Here is a 15,384-nt window from a genome sequence, read left to right as displayed (position 1 = left end):
ACAGTCACATTTCCTCCTCTGCACTGTTTCTGTTGTCGTGAGAGGAGTAGCTGATGCGAGGCGCGTTTTCTCAGTGCAGTGCAGTACAGAACTGAAAGGACAAGAAAAAATGCTCTGGTGACGAGAGCAGCACCCTGGCTTCTGAGCAGATGGGCTTCAGTGGCTTTCAGGAGCACCTGCCAGGTTTTCCCAGTTACAACGATGGTACCTCGGTTTCACCAAGCCAAGGACCGACACACACACAAACACACAGACACATACCACAGGATTACTGTCACTGTACTGTCATCATTGATGTGTTTTGTCTGTTTGTTTACATTTTCAGCCTCAGAGAGTGACCTGCAGAACAAGCGCCTGAAGCTGGATTACGAGGAAATCACTCCGTGTCTCAAGGACGTCACTCTGGTCTGGGAGAAAATGCTGGGAACTCCTGGGAGGGCAAAAGTCAAATTTGACAGAGAGACCATACATGCGGCTGTTGCACAAGGTACATGTTTGACTCCACAAATACATATCAGTGCTTCTTGGAAATGTTTGTTCTTTTTCAAAATCACTAGGTATTAGCAAATATTGACTAACGCTTAAGGTATAACGCTCCAAAACTGAAAATATGTATTGTAAGTTTTGTCCTTATCTTCAGCTCAGGCCCTTTTCCCAAATACAGCAAAAGAAAAGAGCATAAATTCCATGAAGTGTATTTTCCTTCGTCAACTTCGTCCCCCAGTGTCCGCTCTCATTGTCAAGGCTTTCTGTTCTGTCCTTTTTCTAATATCAGCATGTTCTGCACAGAAGACAGTAAGGTTATCTCTCCTGCCCTCTGCCTCAAACATAACAAGCATGATCCAAAGTACAAACACACTCAGAAAGGCTGCTCACCAGTTAACAGCAGTGGTGGAAGTCAGTAAAGTAGCCTCAAGAGCTAGATAATGACACAAGATGATGACATTCAAACAGCAGCCACACCATCTGATAGGGGGTCTGGATTAAAGCTACAAGGTCACAAGGACCTACCAGCACCTCTGAAGCTCACTAATAAACACGTTATATCATGTTTTTTAATACGCCGAAGTATTAGAATAAGAATTTGTAGTTCTATGGGGGGTCATGTAACTGTCACCACCAGGATCAGTGGACTCCAGGAAGTTTCTGCTGAGAGTTCAGATGCAACCTTCAAATGGTGTTGCAATTTAAATATGCTGGTAGGTGACTTTAGACAAACCAGGCTGGCTGTGTCCTCCTGTTTCCAGTCTTTGCAGTAAGGTAAGCTAACTGGCTGCAGGCTCACAGTGTGTTTATCCTACAGACATGAGAATGGTATCAATCTCCTCATCTAACTCTCCGCCAGAAAGCAGATAGGTGCATATCCCAAAGAGCTGACATTTAGCTTTAAGCCCCGACTGCTCAGTCAGCCAGCAGATCAGACTGGTTTTACTGAAAGAGCTTAAATCTAATTGGTTCTAATAAAGACGTAACACTGCTCTAACCCCTCTGTTTGTAATCTAAGAAGTCCACAAGGCAGTCATTTGGTGATGGTGAGTCCATGGAATTAAAATTATGCTGGAATCAGGGAAAATGTTTCTGATAAACATTTTAAATGCAGTGTTTACTTACTTAGCCAAGAATGAATCTCTACGCTCAAGGGAAAACACTGCACCCTCGCACCATTTAGAAACATGTTCTGTGGGCTAACAAACTCTGTCTATCTGTCACTCAGTCAAACTAATTACTGCGCTGACATGAAGGCATTTTAACAATCCAAGTGAAGCTCCTCTGAGTAGCTTCATCCAACAGTGATTCACCACATTGTCAAGTCTTGGCATCAGATCACCTTATGATTTGCATACTACGGGAAGGATTTGCATACTACTGATAGCAATCTGGTTTTCACAAGGTCTGAACCTGAACAGCTATCGGTTAAAGCAGTTAAAATGTCACACCACCTTTGCAATACCCCACCCAACCCCACCCTCTTTCATCTCCGTCTTCTCCCGCAGGTGTTCCAAGGCAGCATCGGGGCGAGATCTGGAAGTTTCTCTCGGAACAGTACCTGCTCAGGCAGACGGTCCCCTCCCGACCCCCCACCAATCACACTCCATACAAAGAGCTGCTGAAACAGCTCACCTCGCAGCAACACGCCATCCTCATAGATCTGGGTACTTGGACACACGCATAATACACACACACACAGACAAACTCGTTTTTTTTTAGATGTTTAATTGTGAAGCTATTCTGCTGTATAGAATGAATGAAGGTTAGTGCGAGGGTCTAGGGAATGCATGTGTGTTTGTAAATGTTTCTGTGTGTGTGTGCAAGCACGTGAACGAATTGTACGCGCTTAATAGATAATTGTAGATCTTACTGCCCCTACTGGTTTCCCATCATTCTTTGACAGGAGCGATCATGTAAAAGGGTCTTAGATTTTCTTTTTTGTGTCGTTGAAAGGTCGGAAAAAGTCTCAAATCCAATTTAGTGAACTCTGCAGAAACCCTCTATATTACCATGCCTCAAACCTCATTTTAACGCTTTCACCCTCAATTTTTCACAACACCTCCTACCCAAAACCCACACACACACATTCATACATACAGTATCTACACCCCACCCATTTAACACCCTCAATCACACATACATACACACATCCACCCACACATCTGTCCCTGTAGCAGCGTAACTCCTCCGTTGTTGCTATTGACCCTGTGCCTTTCATCTTACTATCGTGTTATTCACTTTGCATCAGATGGGGTGGGGACGGAGGTAACAGCACACACAGAGACAGTTGGTAACATGGCCCAATATAAAGGTGTTATACGCTCTACGATAAAAACACATTGTTTGCATCTCAAGGCCGCTTAACATAAGTTAGGCCAGAGGATGAAAGTTTAGAATTTCGGGTTGTTAAGCGCACCACACCTTTCATTCAGCGGGACAGACTCATACACACTGTCTTTCCTTCAAGCAGGGGAGGGAATGCTGGCATTATGTTCACAAACATAAAGCCCCCACAGCACATTCCAGGCATACACACTCACACCGCCATCATTGTCTTCACCAAAGCCCCACTGTCACACACTGTAAGCCAAGATGTTCACAGTTTCAAAACACACACGCACCCACCTGCCAATTACCAGCCTGTCCATGTTAAGAATGTTCTTTACAGATTTCAGGTCATTATGCTATCATGTATGAAAGGCACATGTCCGTTACGCCATAAGCTTCTGAAATAGGTTATGCGGTCTTTGCTTAAAGCTGCATTCACGCGCGTGTGTGCGTGCGTGCGTGCGTTTTCACCAGCGTGTTTGTAGGCAGCTTGAAATGGGTTGGCACACGCTCATGCACCGAGCACCTTTTGTGAACATCAACAGCAAAGTGTGAAGTCTGGTGTCCCTGAGGCAGAGTTTAGCGGAGTTTATGCTTTGTTCAAACACGTGGTCCACACCCAGAGGCTTTGCTGTCTTATGGATCATTCACTCAGATTCTTTCCAGCAGTATGTCAGGCGAAATCAAGTCAATCAATTAAAACTGTGATTGCGTTCGGAGCTGTGTATCAGGTTGATCTCAGTCTGGCACAGTTTTTTATACTAAATATAAACAGTGCAGATGTTTTGTAACATAGATCATGTCTTGCTCTCTTCTTGTGTCCCAGGTCGCACTTTTCCCACCCATCCGTATTTTCAAGCCCAGCTGGGGGCAGGACAACTCTCTCTGTATAATTTACTGAAAGCCTACTCACTGCTGGACCCCGAGGTATCATTCATTTCTTCTTCTTGTATTCTCTCTGGATTTCTGGATTATTTCTGGATTTCACATTGTTTTTGGGGTGTCTATCTTCTCCTCACTCAGTTCACATAATGGAATTGTCAACTGTCTTTTAGGCTTAAGCCCCCCCACCCACACACACACACACACACACACACACACACACACCTTGCTTCTCTGTACAGGAGTCAAGTTCGTTATTGTTGTTATTGTAGGTGGGCTACTGTCAGGGCCTGTCCTTCATTGCTGGAGTGCTGCTGTTACACATGGGGGAAGAGGACGCCTTCAACATGCTCAAATTTCTGATGTATGACGTGGGGCTCCGCAAACAGTACAGGCCTGACATGATTATACTGCAGGTAAAATACACACACACACACCCTACACCCCTTAATCTAAATCATTTTCCCCCGTTATTCATGCAAGTCATGCTTCGATCAAAAGGTCGGACCACAGCTCATCAGCTGTTCATCAATCAGGCCATTCATCTCATATGTATGATATTTAATGCATCTCATTCCTCCTGTCTGTGGTCAGAATTACAGTCTGACAAAGTGGCACCATTGGTTTGGTTTTGAGGTGGTCACTGATGCCTGGTTTGCAGTGAAGTTTATGGATTTATATTTGATGGAAGCAATTAACAGGAGTCCCACCATAGATGCCGGTGGTGTAGTTATTCACTTAAAATTCAGTGTGAGTTTTCCCCCTTTGATAGAACTATTGCAGCATTAGACCGATGTACTGTACAACTGTGGTAAAGAAGAGTATTACTGGGCAGTCGGGGTTTTTTCATTCTTTTACTGGCTGTGATAGAGACTGACGCTCACAGCGAGCAGAAGGGTTGCAGTGGAAATGACTCGCTACTTGTGTGTCACTGAAAAAGAGCGGAGGTCAGTGGTCTCCGTGTGGCATCTCAATAGCATGTCATGCTACAGCTACGTGCATAGAAGCCATAGCTATGCCCTAACTCCTTAATGCACAACTGAGCCAACTTCAGAACCATATGTAAAAGCACAATCTGTACATAATGTGCACTCCACCACAAGCTCCCAGTCAGACCAACATGAACAAATCTCTGGTATGTTTTTCATGTCAGATTCAGATGTACCAGTTGTCGCGGCTGCTCCACGACTACCACAGGGACCTTTACAGCCACCTCGAGCAGCAGGAGATCGGGCCCAGCTTATACGCCACCCCCTGGTTTCTCACCGCCTTCGCCTCACATTTCCCCCTCGGCTTCGTGGCCAGAGTCTTCGGTAAGTTTTGAGAGTGTGCGCATGCATCTGCGCTCACAAACCGCAGTCTTGTTTTACTTGGTCACTGCAGTGTTTCTTCTTCCTGAGGAAAAGCGCAGGAGTTTAGATGTAGATAAGGTGCAGAGTGGTGGGGGCTTCCACAGAAATGTTAAGATTGTCTCCGTGGTTAACTCTTCTAATTAAATCTTGCATCCAGAGTGATAGAATGGTGGAGGAGAAGGGTGGAAAAAAGGAAACTAGGGCAAGGCAAACGAGGAATAGAAGGTTGTAAAGTAATGTACATATAAGCAATCTAATACCTTTGGCAGCGGGACAAAGGAGATGGGAGTGGCATTGTTTGTTTTTAAGTATGGAGTCAAGTTTAATGATCATAATCTAAACTTTTCCTCCAAATTATACTTCGGTTTCTTTGGAATAATGTCTCTGATAGTGAGTCGTGTACACACAGACACATTTGACATAAAGCATTCTTTAGTCAGTACCAGACTGTCGTTTTCCCTTAAAGTGACCTTTAATCATTTGTGTAAATATCGTCACACCCTCAGTCCATTGTATACGTCTTTTTTCTCCATGTCTTCGCTTCTATCTCCCTCATTCCTTCCTTACCGTTGTTTTCATGCCTAATTTCATGCACGGTGTTCAGTCACTGAACCAGACTCACTGGCTCCTCGTGCTCATCTGAGCATAACACAGTGTGTGTGTGTGTGTGTGTGTGTGTGTGTGTGTGTGTACACGTGTGTCTGTGTCTGTGTCTGTGGGTGTGTGCGTGTGCATGTTACAGTTTGAGGGCATCATCACAGCACTGTGAAGTCTTTGATATCATACAGCATGTGAGGCTCCACACCTCCACTCCCATTCCTTAATCTGTTGTATGATCTCATACAATCCTGCCTAACCCTTACCCCACCCTGATGCATTCAAAGCACGCACACAAACACACACACCTACTCCGCCTCTCCATATTCACCCTGGCCTATATTTATGTTTGCTTAAACCTTCTTTATTGACGTCAAAGCATTTATCATTTAAAAAACCCTTTAAGTCACCAGTCAACACAGTAAGCTGCATTATAAAGCGCCTGTCATTATTAATTTTGTTACATAATTGTAAAAAGAAAAAAAAAAAAAAAGTGCCACGTCAGGGCTTTTTCCAACCACCTGTCTCATTGTCTTTTTTATTTCTCTTTCTTCTTCTATAACCTTTCCCTCTCCTCTGTCAGACATGTTGTTCCTCCAGGGGTCGGAGGTCATCTTTAAGGTGGCCTTGAGCCTGCTGGGGAGCCACAAGCCTCTGATCCTGCAGCATGAGAGCCTGGAGTCCATAGTGGACTTCATCAAGACCACGCTGCCCAATCTGGGCCTGGTGCAGATGGAGAAAACCATCAACCAGGTTAGAAAAACAAACTGTCAGTAATGTGTAACCTTTAATCGCCTAACTGGGATCCAATACAAAGTGATTCCTTTAATGGACCTGGTCTCATGGCAGATTTGTCAGGGACTGTTTTCAGCCAAGGATTGAACGGGTACAGTTATTTAGATGTGCACTTCCATGAAGTTATAGAACTCAGAATAACAAAAGAATGGGCAATATTGAAGCAGCACAGACTGAAATGTGCTGACTTTTAGTCTCTGGTATTGTTTTCCCTGCAGCATGACATTGACCCAGAAGAAACTACAATTCCCACATCCATCATAACGAAGGAACGTGTGGCTCATTAATGCGTTCTTACTAGTTTCTGAACAACAATGGATGTTTGTGGCACAGAGGAATACAATATATAAAGGTTTCTTTACACACTAAATACTTGTTATTATGATTAATTAATTATGATTACCATGTCTGTTCTTGTACAGCACATGATGTTCTTGAGTCACTGAATGTACTCACGAAACTATGTAACTTCCCTCAGGTCCCTAAACAGATATATATATGTGATTTCACAGCTCGTGGCGGTAATAAAGAGACAATATAATTAGCTTGATAACAAAACAGGAAAATTTGAGAACAATGATCCGCTTGAGTGACAGATGTGATTAATGTGAACCACACCCTCTCCTCATGACAGCTGATGAATTTCAGTGAGGTCATGTCACCTCATTCATTAGTATTTGTGATGGAACAACAGGAAAACTACTTTATGCCAATAATATCAGGCTCCTGTTTTGAATAGTCAAACAGTTTGGAGTCCTGATCAGAGAATCTTTTCTCAGTCAGTCCCGTGTAAACTGATGTCAAGACAGAACATTTGAGTTGGCGTGTAAAGTAGTGTAAGTTGTCAGTTGTCTGGAGATAGGAGGAGCTGACACATGTTTGATGCGTCAGACAAATGGGCGGATATCATCAAGGTACGCCTTAGTTTAGAAAGCATGCATTTACCTTATAATTTGCATGCGATAACAAAAGGTGTTGAGTCATGCTCAAGCTTGCCGGGACTTCCCCTCAAGCACTGCTTATCCGCATCAGTTTGTCGATATGTGAAATGTGGTGTGACTCACAGTTTCAAGAGAAGAAAAAACTTTACAGGGCGTGTACTTCAGGATGTTTATTTTCTATCATGCTCTAATATGGAATTTGTATGTAGAAAACAATCTGCTAAATCTGTGTAATCAGCACTTTCCAGCTTCATGCAACCTTTTGTTCATAGTTTTCCGATCATTCTTATCAGTGATGATGACATTGCTCTGACCCCTTCAGGCTGCAGTCAGACGGTTTTACAAGCATTAAACAAACCCACAGGTTAGTCAGACAGCAAAAACAAAGACAAATGCTGATGTTGCCACTTTATTCTTACTGCCTGTCCAATAAAGTTAATAAGTGCTCTCTGGAGTTGAACGGCACAACAAATGCAAACAAGGGAAGATTCAAAGCACTCTGAGAAAACTAGAAAAATGAGATTCTTAAGCAGAATTTTTCTTCAAATCTGTGTTTCACGAGAAGGAAGGTTCCCTTGTTTCAAAGAAGTGTCAACAGTCAATCAGGAAGTGACAAACAGGAACAATCATAACAACAAAGGAATGTGAGGAGGGAAAGGCCACAAAGAGTGTAGATGAGGTGCTTTTGGCTCATGTGTGTTTATGAATGTGGATGTTTGCTGTTTACAATCTGCCACTCAGAGAGGATGGATGTCAGGGTTTTTTTTTTATTATTATTATTGCAGTGCACTGTAAACACGTTCTTTGTGCATTAGGTTTGTGAGATGGATATGTCCAAGCAGCTCCAGGCCTATGAGGTGGAGTACCACGTCCTGCAGGATGAGCTGCTGGACACGCCCCCGACCCTCAACCAACACCAGCGAGCTGCACAGCTGGAGAGGACCAATCAGAGCCTCCGACAGCAGAACCTCGACCTGCTGGAGGAGCTGCAGGTACACACGCGCACACACGCGCACACACACAAGTTATTTTCACTTTGTTCATTTTGACCATCACTCTGTCCCACCCACAGGTGTCACATGCTCGCGTCTGCAGCCTGGAGAGCCGAGTGGAGGCTTTGACCCAGTCGGAGGGCCGGCTGAAGGAGCAGGTTTCCGCACTGGAGGAGGAGAAGAAGCAGCTAGCGAGCACCGTCACACGCCTCCAGGACCTCCTCGTGAGCCTCGGCATACACACCACCCCTGATGGACACACACTGCCCCCACCCTCTGAAAGACAAGTCATAGCAACAGCAAAGGTGGAGGGGCTGGCGAACAGGACTGTGGACTCCCTTCTCCACCCTCTGGCTCTTCCAGAGGGTTCATAACCACACCTAATAGTTTCCCAAATGGTGAGGTGGACCGGAGGAGGAGCCGGTTATGGAATGCCCACGAGGAGGTCGAGTAAGACGCCTCCCGACCTCGACCTTTATCCTCTTCCCAGCTCGTGAATGTTTTAACAAAAAGAGGAAATACAGAAAACAGAGAGGAGAATGGAAATTTAACAAAAATGGGGATGAGGTTAAAAGAGAAAGAAAAAGAAAAAAAGAATGGCACCCTTGAGCATTTTCCCAAAATGACTCAAGTGTCCTCTTCCAGTCTCAAACAAATATAGATGAACATGTGATTTGACCAACAGTCCCCAAACATAGCACTGTCCCGCTGGGCCTCTACTGTACAAACAAAGCAGTTACATTTGCACCTGTACGTGTATGTTTGTGTCTTTATATGTGTGTGAGTGTCTTCACTGATGGCTTTTATGCTCCTGCGAGAGGGCTCGTGTGGATGTGTCAGATGCAACGAGGCTAAAATAGCCAAAGAATGTCCTTTATTAATGTAAAACAAGCTCGAACAAAGAACGTGTTATTGATCATGCTCACTCGTGACATGGTAGCGATACAAAGACGAAACGTTTCCAAAGGAAAAAATAAGTGTGACGAGAAAGTGAGATGAAGGGACGGGTGAAGAAATAAACTTCATGACAAAGTGATTTTTTTGTTTGTCTGTTAGAAAAGTTGAATATGTCATAAGCTGTCTGTTAGATCTGGGATGGTGGTGTTCATATTCAGAGGTCAGAGGTGAACTATTTCTGGTTTCTCCTCCATATTTCTAGCCTTCCGTGGTTCTTGTTTCTTGACTCTGTATGTTTCAAACTTCATTTAGTTACAGTAGTTTGCAGGAAGTGGAACACAATAAATCCAGTCGATTTCACATCCTGTTTTTTCACCTTTGAATATGCGTCGATCCATTTGTGTAGAAAGGGAAATAGATGCAGTTTGAGCAGAAAGCTCTTTGAACAGTAGTTGTGCCTTTCCAGTGAGGGGAAGTGCAGACTTTTCTCCATCAGTTCATTTAAATGGCTGAAAAAAGAAACACTTGTGTCTGAAACTTCAAATAGGAAACCTCTGCTGTTGAGACAATCTGTCAGCTATGAGTCATTTACTGTATTGAACACACTGAATTCCTTCACCCTGAGCTGCAGCTCGGTGTGTGATGTCTGAAAGTGTTACCGCGTGTCTGCGTGCCTGTGCACTTCACTGATGGCAACCAATCTGTTGATTTACACTGTATAGATATTTTTACTCCGACTGTCCTTGCACATGTGTTGTTTTAATTGATTATTGTCATTATTGTTTATTCCGTACTCAACAAATACATTTCATACCCCGTCAGCGCGTCTGAAGCCACTTTTCTTCTCGTGTTTGTTTGCCTGCATGCAGCATGACCTCACAGGTGTCGGTGAAGGTTGTCCCACCTCCTGTCTAAACATGCCAGTCACTTTGAATACTACGTCCCTGATATGAGGTTTCAAGTGTATGGAGATATGCTGTACACAGTATTTAAAACAGAGACACGCTTTTCTTTCCAGGAACTTCTCCTGAGGTTGAAGGAAAAGCATGTTGGGGCGAGTTGTGGTGCTGTTAGTATGCATGTATGTGTGTGTACACAACAAAAAGCAGCAGCAGGACCCCAGCCAGAGAAATCTTAAAGAATGCACAATAAGACTGAGACTCTAAGATGATTTTAGTTACAGATAATGAAGAAGCATCTCAGTTCTGTGTGTTACAAACACATTAAAAAGATGCTAATATTAGTTTTCTGTGTATATGTACTCTCCACTGCTGAATGCTCTATTTTTTGTGTTTTTTTGTTTTTGTCGAAGAATGCATTTCTTCAAAGCAACAGGAGTATAAGATTACACAAGAACTCCCAGCCAGACCTTTTTCTCCTCACATTCCTAAACCTGTTTGAGGTCCTCTGAATGAACCCATTAATCAACCAGCTGGTCAGGTTGGAGCAGCCAATTTAGGATGTTTTGTGTTTGCGCGAAATGACTATGATGAAGGCCATTACAGGTATTTTGCGTGTGTGGCTGCAGGAAATAAGTGAACTACTTCAAATTGCATTGCAACAGTTTATACAGTTTACTGTGCTCTCAAATCACAGTAAAGCCACCAGCTTGTATTTGTAGACAAAACACATTAACAAAGACAACATTTCCACACAGTCGCTGTCAGAGTGCTGCTGAAGTGTCTTTGGGCAACTTCCATACTTTCAGCTTTTGGTTCACTCTCACGGCTCTCACCAGTTCACTTTTCTCAGTGAAAAAAACCCCAAAACCCACTTTAGACCACCTGCACAGCACCAAACAGCTGGTGAAGATAGCAGAGCATTTTTGGCCATAACTCAAGTATTCATATACTGATTACAAAAATGAATGTTTCTCACTGGATATAATATATTTCATTAAATTCCCTCATAGAGTCTGGAGAGACATGGATGGAAACTGCAACCTAACTGGATGGCAGAGGCGCTTAACCTCAAAGCGGTAATTCTAGTTCTTGTTCTCTCTGAAGTCTCTTACTGCTGCTCACAAATTATTTGAATGTTTCACAGTTATGAGTAGTGTCTCCTTTTCCTCTCTCTACAATGTGCACTGTGTTGTGGGATAAAAGTGCCAACATCACTCAAAAATATGTTTAGTATGCACAGGGCTGTTTCACGCATGCTCAATTGTGGCCTTTTTACAAGTCTGGAACTTGTTGCTGTAGTCTGAGTCTGGCCACATGCAATGCTTAAGTTTCATATTCTCGCTCTCTTCCTCCTCAAATGTCAAATTCAAAAACATTAATAAACAGCTCCAGCTCCAGAAATGCTACTCTTTAAACAACGTTTGACCTGCCCCTCCCTGGATGAAGGCAAGACAAAAGACTTTCTCTACAGGGTTCGACAAAAGAATGGCATTATTGTCAAGTATAACCATAATTAGTCAGTGAACTCCTGCCCTGATCGCTCTGCTGTAAAGACACAGCTCAGTGCTTGATCCAAACCAAACACTTCAGCTGAATGGAGATTTCCACGAAGCAGCAACAAAGGGAGTCAAGTTCTCCACATAACACGTAGAAGGCGGACACGCCCGCCTCTGCTAATGAGACTGATCAGCAGGTAAACTGCATGACTGCTTGATGTGTGACCACACCCTGCAGACCACCATAATCAGCCTCGCTGAGGCTTGGCACAGCAAATCTGTGATGATCTCTCAGGAGCTTATGTGGATTTCTTCTAAGCAACATCACCCATGACCGAGCAGCCCTGCCCATCTCTTGTGTGTGTGCTTGTGTTAAAGGCTCAGTTATCATTCAGTGTTCTAGCAGCCACAGTAAGATGTTGTACAGTTGTGATGTGTGTGTGTGTGTGTGTGTGTGTGTGTGTGTGTGCACACCTGCTGTACCAGAGCTCACATTTTCACGGCTGAAAAGGCCACATAATCCTGTGAGTTCTGGAGCTTTTTCGCTTTTGTTTGTGTGTCTACAGCAGTGGTTCTCAAACCTGGTGGGGATAGAGCCACTGCAGGGGGGGACATGGATGACCAGGGGAAAAATATGGCAGGAAACTAAGTTGATTAAATGTGATTTATGGAGGGAAAGTTGAGAAACAAGAGTTTGCTGACACTACGTGCTAACCTTTGCTAAAATTGGCTAAAATTCAACTTGGATCCTCTTTTATTAGCCGCTTCCCCATCATTTGTTAATGATTGATAAAAATGTGGGGTGGGGGGTGTGAAGTTTTGTGTGTGTGTGTGTGTGTGTGTGTGTGTGTGTGTGTGTTCGTGTGTTCATTTGGCTGTCTGCCAGTCGGAGGCCTGGAGGCAGGGCTTGTGTCATTGCCTGGAGTTTTGTTTTATTTGACTTGGCATCGGTTTACCCTTCCACACTCCACCTCAGCCCTGCCCTGCCCTGCCCTGAGCTCCACCACATGCCTGTATCTTGATCCAGCCCTCTTTCAACACCCCAAATGAACTTTTCAAGCTGAGAATGTGATAATTACATATTAATTTTAAATGGGTTGTTTGAGATCCGTATACGTGTACGACATCAGGTGTTATGGAGCTCTGGTTTCCCTCCATCTTGCAGAAAAGACTAAGAGTCAACAGTCATGCTAACTGCTGTGCATTTGTTCTTAGGCACAGCTGTGCTTTGAGCTACATCAGCAAGCTAACATGCTGACATTAATGCAAACATGTTAATTTTTAAATGTTTGAAATGGACCCATTTTTAGTTACACATGTTAGCATGCTAACAGCTACAGCGGACCAATTGATTTCATTGTAAACCCATCCATGGCAATATGAGACACTCAGAGCAAGGTGACGTATTACAGATTGCAAGAAAGTCTGCAAATGGAGGAAGGCCGAGTGGATGGACACATCAAATGAACTCATGACTTTCACCCAGGAGACCAGGGTTGATGTCCTGTGTGAAACCAAAAGTGATCTTTACCTAAACCTAACCACATAGTTTTGGTGCCTAAACCAAATGAAACTGTGACTGTTTCAGAACATGGACTAATTTTAGAAAAGCTTTCTGCCTGGAAGACTTCGCGTGTTGCTGGAATGAGAACATGTTGGATGGCCGGAGCAATCGTTGTGGCCGTTTAATATGTTTTCAACATAAAAAGCCCGGTTTGTCTCATACAGACGCTACACTGTGCATCTTTATGAGACGCCGAGGGGTGTGACAAAGCCCATATTTGACGCTCTGGGAATGAGAACGGGTTGGAGCACCTAATTTCATGGAAATGCATTCAATATTGTTGTGACTTTTCACTAAAAACCACAAACACCAACCTTATGGTGGCGCTAGAAGGAAAACTCAGAGGATCACTGAAGTCGGTGGGGTTCACCCTCTGGGGACCATGAATGACTGTACCAAACTTCATGGCAATCCATTGAGCTGTAGTTGAGATATTTCAATCTGGACCAAGAGCTACACTGCTGGCAGAGTAAAAATACAACGGTGGCTATCTCTCTATCAGCTCACCTTTACACAACAATAATTACCACCATCATCCTTTTATGTGGTATATAAAGGTGGATGTAATCATTAATGATGCTCGGTTTAAAGACATGCAATAGCACATCAAGTGCTAAGACAAGAGTGCATTGGCCAGTACAAAAGGTTTCAGTGACAGCTCATAAAGCACTACCGCAGCACTAAACCTTGATAAGCAGCTACTTCACCTGAAGCACCGGAATAACTCAAGGTGACAGAGGCCATAAAGTCAGCTCCTGATTACACTGCATCTGTGAGGCTGCTCCTCTCGATGCACCTTTAGTCTGACATCACTCTTACCTGCCGAATCTGTTGAATATTAACCAGGATAAATATATGTGTTGATAACAGACATTATTTTTTTAAGCTTTTTCAGGTTGTACTCAACCTTTGAACAGCCTTATCGATGGGGAAACGTCCACAGCACAGGAAATAAGGCATTACATATGACAATACAATAGGAGAAGAGACCTGAAGAGCAAGCAAAGAAAAAGCAAAACAATCCACAAATTTAATAAGAAACGAAAAAATAATAAAATAAATTAAAGCCTGGAATTAAAAGTTTGATTTTATCCATAATTTTGTTATTAGCATTAAAAGTAAACCATTAGACACACAATATCACTAAATTCAGTCAATTCAGAGAAGTGTCTTCCCTCAGGCCATCAGGATGCTACACTCAGACCTCTTGTCCTCCAAGTTGCCCTCTGTGAATCCTCTGCACCACCCTCCCGTTTTGCATATTTGCACTCAAGCATGTGTACATTTTTATTGTACAGTTTGTACAGTACAGCTGTGAAAACTGCAACGCCCACCTCAACACCACCCTGATATATGCATTGCAGTACTTTTATGATTCATTAGCTTTGAATTTTCTCTAAAATACTACTTGATATTCTTTATTGCACGCACATCCGCACCGTAAGAGTGTGCCACCATGCATTTCATCGCATGTGCATCTTGAACTCACCCACTTTACAGAATTTCCAACTCTTTGTTTCCTGAACATGCACAATCCTCTCATTATGTTTATTTACATTTTAAAGACCCAATTAACACATCTGATTGTTCAGGTGAGTTTATTCTGCATTGCAGTCTGTGCGAGGGCGTCAGTCAGCTGTAATTTATAGATTAAAACCGACTAGGAAGAGAAATAACAGATCTTTTTCAAAGAAATGTTAAAGTCTGAGCCCGGAAATTGCACATATATCCCACCCTGTGCATTTCACCATCATGTCTGTTTGGGTGCGTGCGTGCGTGTGTTTGTTTCATCATACCACACAGACATTGCAGCTGCACATGTCCAAACTGCTAGTTAACATGCCACAGTTGCATAAGTTTGTGTACAACACATTCCACTGTAACCTGACTAAACTGAATTTACAGTGTGTTTGTGCACATGTGCATGCACGAGCCTGAGGTGTTTGTTTTTTCAATTATGGAAATTAGGAGCATTCCCTTCTGTGTCTTTTTTTAGCATCAGTTCCCGTTCTCCGTTGCTCCAAAATGATCAAGTAGCTGCTTGACGCTGTGAAAGTGACAAATGATCACCATCAAGCATTTTGTGAATATAAGGGTGGAGTCTTTCTATTGTGGGGATGATTTGAAACGTGTCCAGCCTGTCGCGTTG

General features: G+C 43.3%; 1 protein-coding gene across 6 annotated transcripts in view; it reads left to right on the top strand.

Annotated features, from left to right (window-relative positions):
* tbc1d1 (TBC1 (tre-2/USP6, BUB2, cdc16) domain family, member 1) overlaps positions 1–10,103 on the top strand; it is a 43,726-nt gene extending 33,623 nt beyond the window's left edge. For all 6 annotated transcript variants that reach the window (XM_076728219.1, XM_076728220.1, XM_076728218.1 and 3 more), the window contains 8 exons: positions 326–487; positions 1,995–2,153; positions 3,644–3,744; positions 3,972–4,115; positions 4,853–5,012; positions 6,232–6,401; positions 8,200–8,376; positions 8,457–10,103. In XM_076728219.1, the coding sequence (XP_076584334.1) occupies positions 326–487; positions 1,995–2,153; positions 3,644–3,744; positions 3,972–4,115; positions 4,853–5,012; positions 6,232–6,401; positions 8,200–8,376; positions 8,457–8,750 (1,367 nt within the window). In that variant the 3' untranslated portion in view covers positions 8,751–10,103. The remainder of the gene's footprint in view (positions 1–325; positions 488–1,994; positions 2,154–3,643; positions 3,745–3,971; positions 4,116–4,852; positions 5,013–6,231; positions 6,402–8,199; positions 8,377–8,456) is intronic.
* Positions 10,104–15,384: the final 5,281 nt, after the last annotated feature.

Source organism: Chaetodon auriga, chromosome 4 (assembly GCF_051107435.1).
Source record: "Chaetodon auriga isolate fChaAug3 chromosome 4, fChaAug3.hap1, whole genome shotgun sequence".
Taxonomy (NCBI): Eukaryota; Metazoa; Chordata; class Actinopteri; order Chaetodontiformes; family Chaetodontidae; genus Chaetodon; species Chaetodon auriga.
The sequence above is the reverse complement of the archived record's forward strand: the minus strand, read 5'-3'. Positions and strand labels throughout refer to the sequence as shown.